Source organism: Propithecus coquereli, unplaced genomic scaffold, assembly GCF_000956105.1.
Source record: "Propithecus coquereli isolate 6110/MARCELLA unplaced genomic scaffold, Pcoq_1.0 Scaffold30, whole genome shotgun sequence".
Classification (NCBI taxonomy): Eukaryota; Metazoa; Chordata; class Mammalia; order Primates; family Indriidae; genus Propithecus; species Propithecus coquereli.
In genome coordinates, this window is record NW_012148619.1 from 2,732,525 (window position 1) to 2,746,324 (window position 13,800).

At 48.5% G+C, this 13,800-nt stretch overlaps 1 protein-coding gene across 4 annotated transcripts in view; it reads left to right on the forward strand.

Moving 5' to 3' along the window:
• ELF5 (E74-like factor 5 (ets domain transcription factor)) overlaps positions 1-13,800 on the forward strand; it is a 30,294-nt gene that overhangs the window by 5,220 nt on the left and 11,274 nt on the right. For 2 of the 4 annotated variants that reach the window (XM_012649591.1, XM_012649590.1), the window contains exons 2-3: positions 2,442-2,566; positions 13,264-13,497. In XM_012649591.1, coding sequence (XP_012505045.1) covers positions 2,446-2,566; positions 13,264-13,497 — 355 coding nt within the window. In that variant the 5' untranslated portion in view covers positions 2,442-2,445. The remainder of the gene's footprint in view (positions 1-2,441; positions 2,567-13,263; positions 13,498-13,800) is intronic. The other 2 variants (XM_012649593.1, XM_012649592.1) reach the window with 1 other exon arrangement.

Consider the following 13,800-nt stretch of genomic DNA (forward strand, 5'->3'; position numbering starts at 1 on the left):
TGGAGACTCCTGGGGGATGGCCCAGAAAAGGTGCCTAAGTCTGAGAATTCAGACTTGGTTATATTACATATGCATATCTGGACCCCAGTTCTCATGCACATTGGATGATGATGGTGATGATGATGGTAGAATTGCAAGCATCCCCAAAGAATTGGTCGTTGGTTCCGGAATCGCGCATCCTGCCCCTCTTGGTATTAGGTTCCATTTGCCGTGTAAGTGAGCCTGGGCTGCAACTGTGTTTTCAGAAACAGAAGCAGATGGGCTGAGCGTCAGAAAACTAAGGACCTCCCTACCACTTAACTCTGCCATCCATTGGCTCTGTGACCTTGAGCAAGTTATACAAATGCCCTGGGCCCTAGCTTCCTTAACTGTAAAAGAGTGGGCATGAGGAAAGAGATCGGACTGATTCAGTATTTTCCAACATGTAGTACTCACATCACTGGTGACACGCCGGATGAATCTGGCCAGGGATTACAAACCTGTTCTTAAACGGTCAAGTATTTTAGGATTTGCAGGCCAAAAAGGCAAAATCAAGGATCTTATGTAGGTACTTATATAATTATTTAAAATGTAACCATTTAAAAATGTAAAATCATTTTAGCTGCAAGCTATACAAAAATAAGTGGCGGGCTGGATTGATTGTAGTTTGCTAACCCCTGATTTAGGTGGTGCATGGATGAACAATTTTTATTTAAACGCTCATGAATGTTAAAAGAATACTGACTTAAGATTTATACTAATGATAAAAAGTTTTCCTTTGAAATAAACATATTTACAGTAAACAACAAGGGAATTGATTTTTTAAAAATATTTTAGGTAAATAATGGCGCTTGTAGTATATGGATTGAGTGAATTTATCAGCACGGTAGGCAAATGACAGAAGTTTGAGAGCTATCTATGCCTGACGAAAAGCTCTCAAAAGTCATTTGGTATTTTACAAAGATCACCTGGTAAATTGAATTTAACTATATAAAAATTAGGAATTTTTTTGATCAATAGGATACTTACTTTCTTTAAGGATTTTTTTTCTTTTTCCTCGTGGGACTAGATGAAGAATTAGCTGGGGACCATCTTAAAATTCTGTGTTTTTAATATTTCATGACACTTTCCAGTGGTATGACCCTGAGGTGCTGTGTCCCCTTGCAAAAGGGGGGTAAAAACACACGATCTAGTTAACATTATGTCAAGAATCAGAAAAAAAGAAGTTGGGCAAGCAGATTGTTTTAATCCACCAAACCCGGATTCTTTTTTTCTGAACTCTGGGATACGGGACGCGGCAAAGTTGAGACTGGCACAGGCAAGAGTACATGTGGGCAGAGGCTCCGGGCCCCTTCTCCTCTGCCCTCTTCCAAGCACCAACCAGACACGTTTCCCCGAAGCTCCCTGCCCCCGCTGACGTGCCTGGGGAGTAGGGCACAGCAATTAGGATCGTGGGATCTGGCTGCCACCTGGACTCCATCACCTGCGAGCTGGGTGGTTTTGCACTTGTTACCTGGAACCTCAGAACCTCCCTTCCTTCCTTGTCTATGAAATGGAACCGCCACCAGTACCTATTTCAGAGTGTTGTTCTCAGCAGACACAAAGAATGAAGCTAAAGTACCGAAGTACTCAGCATGGAACACAAAGGGAAATATTTGTTACAATTGTCATAGGTCCACACGCTCTTCTCCAAAACCCTGGGTACAGCTGTGCTGCAGAATTCAGAATTCTTCAGGTATCAGGAAGGTGACCGAGTATATACACAGCAGAATACAGAATGCCCCTCGGAGTCCAGGATTGCTCAAACATTAATATTTCTGCAGTGTAGCATAGGAATTGTCATTAAGCGGAATAAATAAAACTATAGTTATAAAACTACATAACATATATCATTATATATGTGTGTGTGTGTGTAAACAGTATATAAAGCTATATAATATCAATTCAGGACTATTTTTTGCCTGGAAATAAGATTGCGCCAAACATACACACACACACACACACACACACGCACACACACACACACACTTACTTTCAGTTTTCAGAGCTTCAGATTTCAGAATTGTGAGTATAATCAAAAATAGCAATTCTTGCCCTGTTTTCAGAAGCATATTGTTCAACATTATAAGTCAGAGTTCAGGGGATCAGGTGTGAGCAAACAGGAGAACTAAATAAAGACGCAGTGTTGCATAATTTGCCACTTTCTAGATATGCTACTGGGGCAATCGTCTCAACCCTTCTGCCTCAGTTTTCTCATCTCTAAAATGGGGATAGATAGGATGTGGCAAGGATTAAATATTGTCATCCGTAGAAAGCACTTAGGGGTTGCCTGGCTCCTAGTGGGCAGCGTCTGTTTGTTATAATTATTAAAAACCAAGTGTCACCCTCCTGGGGGCTCTGGCACAGCGTGACTTCGGGAACCCATCACCCCACACCTCCTCACAGCCTCTCCACTGTTGCAGGGTGATGTTGGACTCAGTGACACACAGCACCTTCCTGCCCAACGCGTCATTCTGCGACCCCCTGATGTCATGGACCGATCTGTTCAGCAATGAGGAGTATTACCCTGCCTTTGAGCATCAGGCAGGTATGTACATCCAGAGGAGCCCATCTGAGGGCAACAGGGACGGGCTTGGAGAGGAGGTGGCATTGGCCTCAGGCACACAAGGCTGTGCGGGGGCCTAGAAATGCCAGTGTTCAGGACAGAGGGCCGGGGAAGGCTGAGGCAGAGGAAGGGCAGCCTCTTGCAGAAAGGAGGCACTTGGACTCCTTGTTGCAGTGTCTTCCCTGTCTGTGGCCCTGGGTAGTGATGGGGTGGGGGGGCTCAGCTAACCTCTCTGAGCCTCATTTTGCTACCAGGTAAAATGGAGGTGATAATGCCAATATCTTTGGGTTATTATAATATTTAAACAATGTAGCAGAAGAGCAGAGCCTGTATGCTGCAGTTGCTGGGCCATCGTGGTTTTACTGAACACTAGCTGTGCGCCAGATCTCATGCCAAGCACCATCTCATCCTTCCAGAAGCCCTATCGGAAGGAACAACTATTATCCCCATTTTATAGATAAAGAAACTGAGGCACAGAGAGGTTAAGTTACTTGTCCAAGGTCTCACAGTGAGTTAAGTTCCATGCAAGTTGACTTCAGCACCTGTCTTATAATATTACACTGTGGTCACTGATATTAATATTATCATTATTCTCTGAGCTTCTATTTCCTCACCCCTAAAACAGGGATGATGAGAACTGCTACAAAGATTGAGGGAGCCAAAGTGTGTAAACTTTATAGCCTGGCACAAAGCAAGTGCTCAGCAAACATGAGTCCCCTCGCTGTCCCCCAGACCTCCCTCCCCACCCTTCCTCCTCTCTCCACCCAGTTTTCTCCACCTGAGAAGGAAGCCTGGGACCTTGTGCACATCCCGTGCCAGAGGGAGGCCAGCTGACCTTTGCCCTAGAAACCCTCTGAGGGCCCCTGTCCTTGAGGAGCTTGGGCGACTGCACAGCACAGCAAACCCGGCTGGCTGGAACGGCAGGTGCACAGCCTGAGCTGCCGTGACGCAAGTGCTAATCAAGCTGTCAGTCCTCACCGAGCCCAAATCCTCTGCAGGAGTCAGAAGGCAGTGTTGAGAGGCAGGAGCATCCGGGAGAGACCATGCCTCCAAGAATGCTGCAAAATAGCCACTATGACAGGGCCAGGGCACACACAGACTCGAGGCGCTTGCCTGCACAATGCAATCCTGTGTCTGCCCCCATCCCACACACACGTGCACCATGAAATCTCTCCCCATAGCTGAAAGCTCTAGGTCATTGCATTTGGACTGGAATCATGCAGATACATCGTGCAATTCTCCTTTAGACCTAAGAATCGCCTCATTTCCCAGAAAGACAGTGAGAAATGTACTCCATCTCTGTCCCTTGAAATTTGGTTAACAGATTAAATCCAAGGAGGAAAATGAAGACATTCAGGTCCCTGTCCCCTCCCCGTGTGTCCCATGATGGTGGGGCCCAGCTCCAGGTGCTTCTCGCTAGTCATGCACAAGGCCAAGACTGCCATCGTGGGAGCCCCCTCCCTGCCTATTCCGCCGGCTGGCAGTTGGGGTGGCAGTGGGCGGGGATGGCCTCAACCACCTGCCCTGAGCAATGCCTGGGCATCGGAGCAGCAGCCCTGCACTCATGAAGAGCTCGAATGCGCTAAATGTGAAGTCGCCTTTGGCACTTACTAGCTGCGCCGTCGTAACCTCCCGTGCCCCAGTTTTCGCATCTGTAAAATCGGGATGGCAGCAATGCCTACCTTGTAGAGTTGTTACGGGAATGAAATGAGTTGATATATGGGGAGCGTTTGGGGCACAGTCTGGCACATGGCAAAGCACACGAAAGTGCTTTAAATAGTAAAGGATTAGTGTCAGTTTGGGGGGACGAACAAGTTCTGGAGCCAGATGGTGAGGATGGCTGCACAACTGTGTGAATGTACTTAGTGCTGCTGAACTTTACCCTTAAAAAGAGTTAAAATGGTAAGTTTTATATTATGTACATTTTACCACAATTAAATAAAATGAAGAGTTAACAGGAGGGATGGCCAGTGGGGCTGCCAGATCGCTTAAATCCGACCTAGTCTTGGATACACAGATACAGCTTTCTCCTGGCAGAGGTCTCTGCATTAGCAACAGTGTCATGAAAGTTGGACCAGGTCATTGCTAGGATTCCTTCCAGAAGCTTCTCTGATTCCAGCATCAGGCAACATCAAAGAAATAGCATTCTCTTCCCAGTACCCATTGAGAGACTAGAAATTCCCACCGAGGCATGAGGCCAGTGAAAATAAAACATCCCTCAGGAGTGTCCCAGGTTCCTAACGTTCCCTGTGGGATGAGCCAGGCTTTTGGGTAGCCACCTGGCCCCCTGGATTTCAGTAGAAGCCGAATATCTCTGACCTCCCAAAGGTTGAAGGTGGGTGAGAAATGTTCGCCTTGAGTGAGTGCCTCTCTCAGAGCTGCCTGGGCACCCGGCGAGCCTCACAGTCCCCAGCCCCCCTCAGCATCCCTCCGGTGGGAGGAACAGCCAGAGGGCCCTTCTGTCCTTTTCCAGCAAGGACACTGCCACCCAGAGAGGCGCATCGGCTCTGAGTTTCTGCAAAAGCCCTCTCTGTAAGGGAGGCGTCAGGGGACAGCTAGGTTTGCCCCTGGACACTGCTCTGCCAACCTTCCCTGCTCAGTGACCAGCGGGCTTGGTGGCATCTCTCCTGAGGTCCTTGCCCGCCTCCCGGGAAACTCCGTCCTGAATTCAGGGCCTCCCTCGGGATTGTCATCCTGTTCATCCAGGTTCATCTGCTGGCACTGCCTCTTACCAGCCATGGGACCTCCAGCAGGTTTTTGAGATATGCTTTGCTCCACTGAAACAGAATCCACCTCCCAGAGTTGGGAGGATTGAATGAGATTTAGTGTAAAAAGTGTTTAGCAAAGTGCCTGGCACGTGGGAAGGGCTCGCGGTAGCCAGGAACACCTCCTGACCCCCAGCTAGGTGGAAAAACAGCCTTCTCCCTCCTCTCTTCATTTTTCGTATTGAACAAAAGTAACACGAGTCTCAATCTCAGGCTTCCCAATTCAGATCGTTTGACAGCTTAGATACTTGAGACCAAAGGGAGGGAAAAGGAAAACGAAAGGATGTGCCCTCCAGACAGATGATGGAGGGGCGGGGAGGTATACTCAGCCTGTTTAGGAAAACCAGCTGTTCACAAAAACTTTCCAAACGGCTTTAGCAGCTGTGGCTGCCCCTGTGCCCTGATGTGCTCACCACAAAGGCCTCTGCCCCGCCCTCTGAGGCAGGACTTCTGCTTGGCTGCACTCAGGCTGAAGGTGGATGCTCACGATTGCAAAATATTCTATAATTTCATTAACCCACCTTGGCCTTGCCTTCACCTTTTTCAGAATAAGGGATTATGAATATCGGAAAATATATCCAAGTGCAGTGGGGGGCTGCGTGTATTTCACATGCATATGGTATTTTTAAAAGATTATTTCTCCAATCAAGTTCCAGCAGCCAACCTCTGACAAGTCATTTGGTATCCTGACCCCACCCCTCCTTTCCTTCTGGAGCACCTTCCTAAACTCCATGTACCACCCGTGTCTACCCTGACTGCCAAGGTGGCCATGTCAGCACACCATACCTGGTTCGCTTTGGAATCTTGCTGATACTTTGTCTGCAGCAGAGGTTTCTAGAATGGGGTTCCCGATAAGCTCTAGGGGTTTCCAGGAGGTCCCTTAAGGACCACCAGAGAAGAGAGCTGTGGGGACAGTTGCAAAGATCAGGCTCCAGCTCTCCCCCTCCACCCCCACCCTCAAGCAGGTTCCTCCACTTTAACTCTGAAGACAGTAGAGCACAGTGGTTATTAAGGCTTGGCTGTAGAATACACCTATGCAACCTACTCCTAGCTCCGCCACTTACTTGTCATGCTACCTTGAGAAGGGTCACACACACACACACACATACACACATTGGCCTTACTTTCTTCTTTTGTTAAATGGGCAACATGATATAGGACCTCATAGCGTTGTGTTGAGGACAACACGAGAAAACACAAAGCATTTAGCACGGTGACTGGCACATGCATACAAAGTGCTCAATAAATACGCCAGCTATTATTAGGAAATGTGAGATTTTATCTGAAGAAAGAGCTTTTTGTTAAAAACAAAAAGGTGCTAACCCCACTGATCTTGGGTATTAACGTCCAGAAATCCCGGGAAAGAGGCATTTGGATCCCCCGTGGGCTTTTCTAAGCAAGATCCATGCGCTAGGCATAGAAGTTTGAGAGTAAAAGCAAAGCAAAGAGTCGAAGAACTTCTAAACCGAAACCAGATAAGCAAATACAATGTCATCTGAAAGCCTGAGGTGAGCCCTGTGGCAGAGGCCACACGCCAGGAGGACTCACCATTCATTAGCCACTTCTAGCCCATCCTACATGCACCCGAACCTCCCAGGCCACAGAGACAGGACCACTCAGGGCGGGGCTGGCTCTCTCTGCCCTCTCCTAACGCCACACACCCAAGGCCATGGCCCTTTGCGGATACCCAACCTGGCCTTCTCTTTCCCGGTCCAGTTTCCTGCATGGATCCTGGGATTTGCTTTTTCATCTCAGGGTCTAAATCATCCCACAGGCTAGGCTGGGAAGCCAGGAAGGGCATTGGTTGGTGCTACGCTGGCTCTGGGAGGAAACCTGGAAGCAATTTATCATTTCAGGTTTTCCCTCGTAAAGCCCTTCCTTCCAGTGACAAAGCTGCAACTGACAGGGCCCCTGCTGCCCGGTTCATTCCCCACCTCTCTTCGGTGCTGCCCCAGGCAAAACACTTTCCCAGCTCCCCATGCTAGTAAATCGTGCTAATTATGGCCCGAAGTTGTCTAGCCCAGGCCTCCTCTGACCCAGACTGTCTGTCTCGCCCTAGCCAAGCCCTGAGCTGGCTTTGTTCTTATTCCTCAGCTAGGCTAAGGAAGGCCTCATTTCCCTGAGAAAAAATGTAGTCCCAAATAATAACTAATAACAGACGACTTACACTGGAAGCTTACTGTTGTTCAGATACTGTTCCTTATGTGCATTGCTACTTTTTCACAACAAACACCCTAGGAGGTTACAATTATTATTTCTATTTTATCCATGAAGGAAGCTGAGATCCAGAGAAGTTAGGAAACTTTGTTAGATTTGCACAGCTAATAAGTTGAAGAATGAGGACTCCAAATTAGGGAGGTCCATCTCCACAGCCCAAGCTTAGTTACCCCACACAATCCTGCGACTCCGATCGAAAGGTCCCTTCCACCCCCGGAGGACCACTGGCAGAATCCTAGAATGGAGGATGGGAACAAGAGTGAGTGAATCCCTATAGCTGTGGCAGCTTCATCTACCTTCACGCACTTTCCCATCAACGCTTCCCCAATCGGGTGGGGAGAAAAATCAAGTTGTCCTCCAGAGGGACATGGCTCAAAGTTCTAAGTTCAAACTACTTTTGCAATCTGCAAATTTGACATTCTGCAGCATATCTATTTTGGTGTAATATAAAAATGAAAATTTTCCCAATAATTTTTGCTTTGAGTGAGGCTCCAAGAAAATAAACAGTGTTGGCCCCAGAATTTCTATATAGGAAGGGCTTGGGGATGGCAAAAGGACTTGTCTAGAAACGGATTTTGGAAGACGTGGCAAAAGAACTTGTCTAGAAATGGGTTTTTAGGAACCATTGAGAAGACTTTAGTTGTCTATAACAAAGAATGGATGTGAGGGATTAATGGACCCACCCTCTGGCATTTCTACCGAAGATGCACAATGAATATCATGTGACTTCGATAACCTGCTCTTGTGCACTCTGGGGAAACAGCACCCTCACCACTACCCTCCCCTCTGCCCCAGTCTCAGACGAATGATCCTAGTATGTGTCCTGATGATCAGAAATTTTAAAAAGTCATACCAGCTCACATGTGCCTCCATCTTTTAAACCAAAGATGACAGCATTAGGCCACCTTACGCATGCTGGCAATACAAAGACAAATTAGCTTGGTTTCTACTATAATTTCCTTATTTTTTATGAAGAAAATAAGCCAAAGATCTGGAAAGAAACAAAGCTGCTTGCATACACATTTTAAAAAATTAGAAGTGTTTTAGGAAATGCAACCAAAGTGGTGGCATGGGGAGCCCAGGAGGTAGCCCTAACATTGACAAATATAAATGGATGGATTTAATGAGCCTTTACTATACGCCTGGCCCTGTTCCAAGTAATTTACTTCCTTTTAATAGAACATTAATTTTCAAGGAGCCCTTGGAGCTCCACCTTCACCTCCACTCCCAGCAAATCAGGGCTACTTTTTTCAGATAAGTTTTAACTTGAAGAAAATACTATTTAACTAAAAAATGAACAAATGCCAAAAAAAAACCTCAGAAGTCTCAGAAGCCCACTCTAAACAATAATCTTAAAGATAGCGGACCAAAAGCCTGTGGAATTCTTCATCGTGAAGTGACGGCCAGGAGTGATCCAGCCCATGGAAGAGTTTTGACTGGGCTTCCCCAAATTTGTTAAAAATCAAATAAGTTGTCACACTTAAAAATAGAAATCAGGAGATTTCAATTGACAATCTGGTCCTGGCAACACGAGGCCCACCTTTCACTTGGCCGTGGTCAATGAGTCAGGCAGCAACTGACCGCTTGAGCACGAACTTCCCAAGCCCCACCGTCCTCCCCCTGGGGCCCCTCCAGGCATGGGCGTCACCTGCTGACCCTGTGGGCATTGGGTGCACCAGCCCCGCTCTGAAAGCTCATGAAGTCCTCCTTCTGGATTTAAATATATACCATGTGAGAATTCTCCCAGAATTGCTGGAAACTACCTCTAGCTCCTCAATCCTTCTTCCCAATGCAGCTGGCTCTGAAACAAGTGTCCTGACCCACTTCAGACTTCAAAGGAGCTGGCAGAGCCCGATGCTAAATAGTGGCCTGTGGGCACTGGGATTAAGCCTCCCAGGCCCGGGCGGGCCACAGCTGGTCGCCAGGCAGAAGGGCCCTCGCTCAGCTTCCCCAGAAAGCTTAGATTGTTTTAGGAATGGCAGATGCTTTGGGAAGATCACTTTACATTTCCAGACAGTGCAACCTCTGAAGGATAATCCATTCTGTGGGTATAAAACCCCTCCTTTTCTTTGCCCTGAGTTCATGTCTTCCAAGTAGCGAAAGGGTCTGCTTCGCGTTGTTCACCAGGGTTGTAAACGCTGTCGTCATCCTCCCTCCACTCTCTTTCTGATGTTCCAAACCTAGATCATGTTTATCATTTTAATGCCTGCATCCAAACCCTGTTTCAGTCAGTCTTTGCGACGTGTGTCCACCTGGGTCCTCCCCAGCCAAGAAGAGTGAGGCCCACTGTGAGACCCAGGTCCAGAGACGGGGGCAGGGGGGGGTTGGCAGGGGCCTAACTCCCTTCCTGACTGGCCGTGCGGCCTTACAGGGGCCACGTCACTGCCCAGAACCTCGGTTTCCTCCCCTGTAAAGTGGAGATGATAACTGACATTCCGTCAGTGGGTTGCACGCACTAAGCACCCACAGTGGGCCAGGCCGGGTTCGGGGCGCTCCTGGTTCGAGGTCTAGGGGGAGAAGGGGTGAATCGTCTGCCCTCTGCGGAGGGTGCCTGAGGCCGGTGAGCTGCGGGCCGGAGGATGAGCAGGAATTACTTACACGGGATTCCACGTCCCAGGCCAGGGGAAGCCCCTGTGGGGAGACGCTGGGCCGTGATGCCACCCTGAGGGAGCAGAGCAGGAGAGGGGCGGTTGGGAGCCGGATGAGCCGGCCTCCCTCACGTTTGCAGCCCTCCTCCTCCTCCTCCTCCTGAGGAAGGGGCTGTGCAAACACGCCACCACTGAAAGGCGCCCCCTGGGTGCCCTGGTGTCACTGAGAACAGCCGTTTCCTGCCCAGCTCAGGGATGGGGCTGTGGGAAGGACTTGGCTGGTGAGAGAGAGCCGCTGCCACCACCGCCTGGCTCCGCGCCAGGGGCCAAGGGGCACACAAAGCTGCTCTGTGGGGAGCTTCAACGTCAGGGCTGGGGAGCTGGGAGCCAGCGCCAGCAACACCTTCCTCCTGTCGGGGCCTACTCCCCACCCCGCATTTCCCCGAATGCTGGAGGCCCTCTGGGCTCCCACAACAATATGGCCCTCTGCAAGTGCCAAAGAAAATACCAAGGGGGGATGTGGAAAGGGGAGGGGAATGGGGACCTGGTGAAACCTTTCCTTGGAAAGAAACAAACTCTGTACTGTGCAAGGGCGTCCTGCGCCGTAAGGCCCTAGAGCTTTGCCTTGGGTCTGTCTTGTTCACACATAGCACCAGCAGGACCTTCCAGGCTCACTCCAACAGCCAGATAACTCCCAAGCCATGGTGGAATTACACATGGATTGTACAATCAAGATTTTTACTTAAGCTTTAGAATTCCTTATTTGTGTAGAGTGGTGGAAATGACCAAGAAGTAATAATATAGAGCAAACGAATTTGGCGAGATCAGGTTTTGAGTATCTAAATATTGTTTTTCTCATGACAAATTCTCACAGGTGTTTTGTTACGAACCAGATTTTCATTTTTTAAAAAATGAAACTTGGTGGTATGTGAAATTTAGACCTACCACGCTGCTATTTCACTTTCATTGCTTTAGTTGCTTAATATTTAAGCTCTGCTTCATGCTACCTTTTGTCTGTATTTCAAATCTGCATAAGCCTCCTTTGTTTCGTAGACTTGAATGATAAAAATTGTTTCTCATCTTAAGTATGCTCAGAGTTTTAAATGTTAAAGAATGTTGTGTAACATTTATCCAATGAAGTCTTTGAGTTTTTAAAAATTTTAAAAGACAGAAAAAAAGGGAATAAACTCTGACTGCAGCACACAGATAGCCATCTCGGGCAGGGCCCAGCGCAGGACCCACGGCTGAAGAATTTCAAGGCTCATAAACATCTCTCATCAGAATACCAGGAAAGTCCAAAGGCCCCTTACGTTTACTCAAGCCAGAAATCAGTAGATAAAAGCACAGATCGGACTCAGGAATGGCCCCCTGTCTTCCCAGGAGTCCCTGCCCACTGCAAAGCACCCCTGGGGGCCTGGTGGGCCGGCTCCAGCCAGTGAGCAGAGAGCAGGGACTGGGTCGTCGGCCTCACTGGCCCCTGGCACTTCTCCTCTGCCGTGTAGAGGCTACAACACCAGCCTTGACCAGACTGGCACAGTGTTGACTCTTTGATCTTCATGCCTATAAAACTGTGGTGAAAATTGTTAAATAAATTAAAACAAATCTGTTTGTTTAGGCTCAACTGCCCCTCAATCCACTCCTCAGTGGGAAAAGAGATTTCTGGAAGGGCTCTGAGTTTCAGCGGGAGCCTCATTTTCCTCCTTGTGAAAGAGCCCAATCGCATCTCCTGGACAGGATTGTTGGGAGGACGTGAGAAACCTGAGATGACGTTGACAAGGACGGGGAATGCCTCGGCTGGTGCTTAGTGAGCAGTAGCGCCTGGCAGGGCAGAGGACCCACCTTTTGCCTGGGATCAGAAGCACCATAGCTCTGTGGGGGACAGTGGCAGCCAATGCAGCATTTGAAAGGGGAGTGGCAATAGCACCGTTGCTGTTTGCTGTGGGGGTGACAGCTTGCAAATGGCCCTTTCTGTCCATGTCAGCTTAGCTGTTCTCTGCCCCCCACCTTTCTCCTCAGCCTTCTCATTCTCTCAGCTCTCCATCGGCATCTGTCTCTGCCTCTCTTTCTGGGTTCCATCTCTGCCCTGCCCTGCCCCTCTGAGGACCAGGACGATGGGATGGGAAGAGCAGTGGCTTTCATGTTCAGGCTGGGGTTCAAACCCAGCTTTGCCACACACTGGCTGTGGGATCTTGGGGAACTATTCCATGACACTCAAGCTCCTCATCCATGACCTCCTGGGGGACAGGGACCAAACCTGTCTTATCTACCATGAATCCTTAACACACAATTTATTGCTTCACACGCAGTAGATGTTCAACAATAATGTTAACAATAGCATTAAAATCATCCAGGCTCTGTTCCAAGTACTTTTATATAATTAACTCATTCAATGCAGAACAATCCTATGGTAGAGGTGCTATAATTATCCCCATTTTACCAATAAGGAAATTAAAGCTCTTTTTGTTGAATGAATGAATGAACCAATGCCATAGCAAATACAAGAATTATTTATGTCAAAGAGCCTTACCGAGTACCTGGTTCCTCACCTCTTCTGTACCCTGTGTCAGTTTCTCCTGGGAACAATGGGACATGGCTGTTGAGTACATTAATCCCAAACTCAGCAGCCCTGTGAGTTGAGCATATTATCCCCATTCCACAGATGAGAAAACTGAGGTTTCAATGCCTACAGACCTTGCCCAAGTGGAAAAAATCAGGATTTGAACCCAGGCCTGTTAGACTACTGATTTTGTGCTCTTGATACCATGTTGTCTGAAACCAAACAACCGAAGGCCCTTTCTCTTCCCTTCTCCACTAGATCCCCTGTCTTCTAAGCACCGGCACTAGGTCTGGTTACTTCTCACCACCGTCATTCCCTCTGGGGCCCCAAAGTCCATCCACAGGAGCCAGTCCCTCTGCAGGAGCCAGTCCCTCTGGGTTTCTCCACAGAGTAGAAGGTGACCTGGGCCCCTGCAGACCACCAAGGGCTGGAGGCCCTTTCAACTCACTGGATGCAGAATGAGGATGTTACCATAACAGGTGCCTCCTTCGGGGCCCTCCCAAAGGCTCTCCCAGGGACCGTCACCCCTGACCTCTCTCTCCTCTGGTGCAGCCTGCGACTCTTACTGGACATCAGTCCACCCCGAATACTGGACTAAGCGCCACGTCTGGGAGTGGCTCCAGTTCTGCTGCGATCAGTACAAGCTGGATACCAACTGCATCTCCTTCTGCCACTTCAACGTCAGCGGCCTGCAGCTGTGCAGCATGACGCAGGAGGAGTTCGTGGAGGCGGCCGGCATCTGCGGGGAGTACCTGTACTTCATCCTCCAGAACATCCGCACGCAAGGTCAGTGTCCAGAGGGCCAGGCCTCGAGGGGAGGGGCCTGGGATTGGGACCAAACGACTTCAAGAGGTCTTTCCCCACAATGCGACTCGCTCAGCAAAATTGCATTATCTAGAACTCTCTGCTAACCAAAACCTCTCAGTAACTGGAAGCTCCAGTGTGCTAGAATTAAGAATTTTAGTTAAAGGGAGCAAGTTGCAAGAAAGCAAGTTGAGTACATTTTTCAAAAAAAGAAAGAAAAACTAAAAAACACGTTCAGGGACTGCCCAGGAACAAGGCTGATAAAAACAAAATAACGCAGTGTGT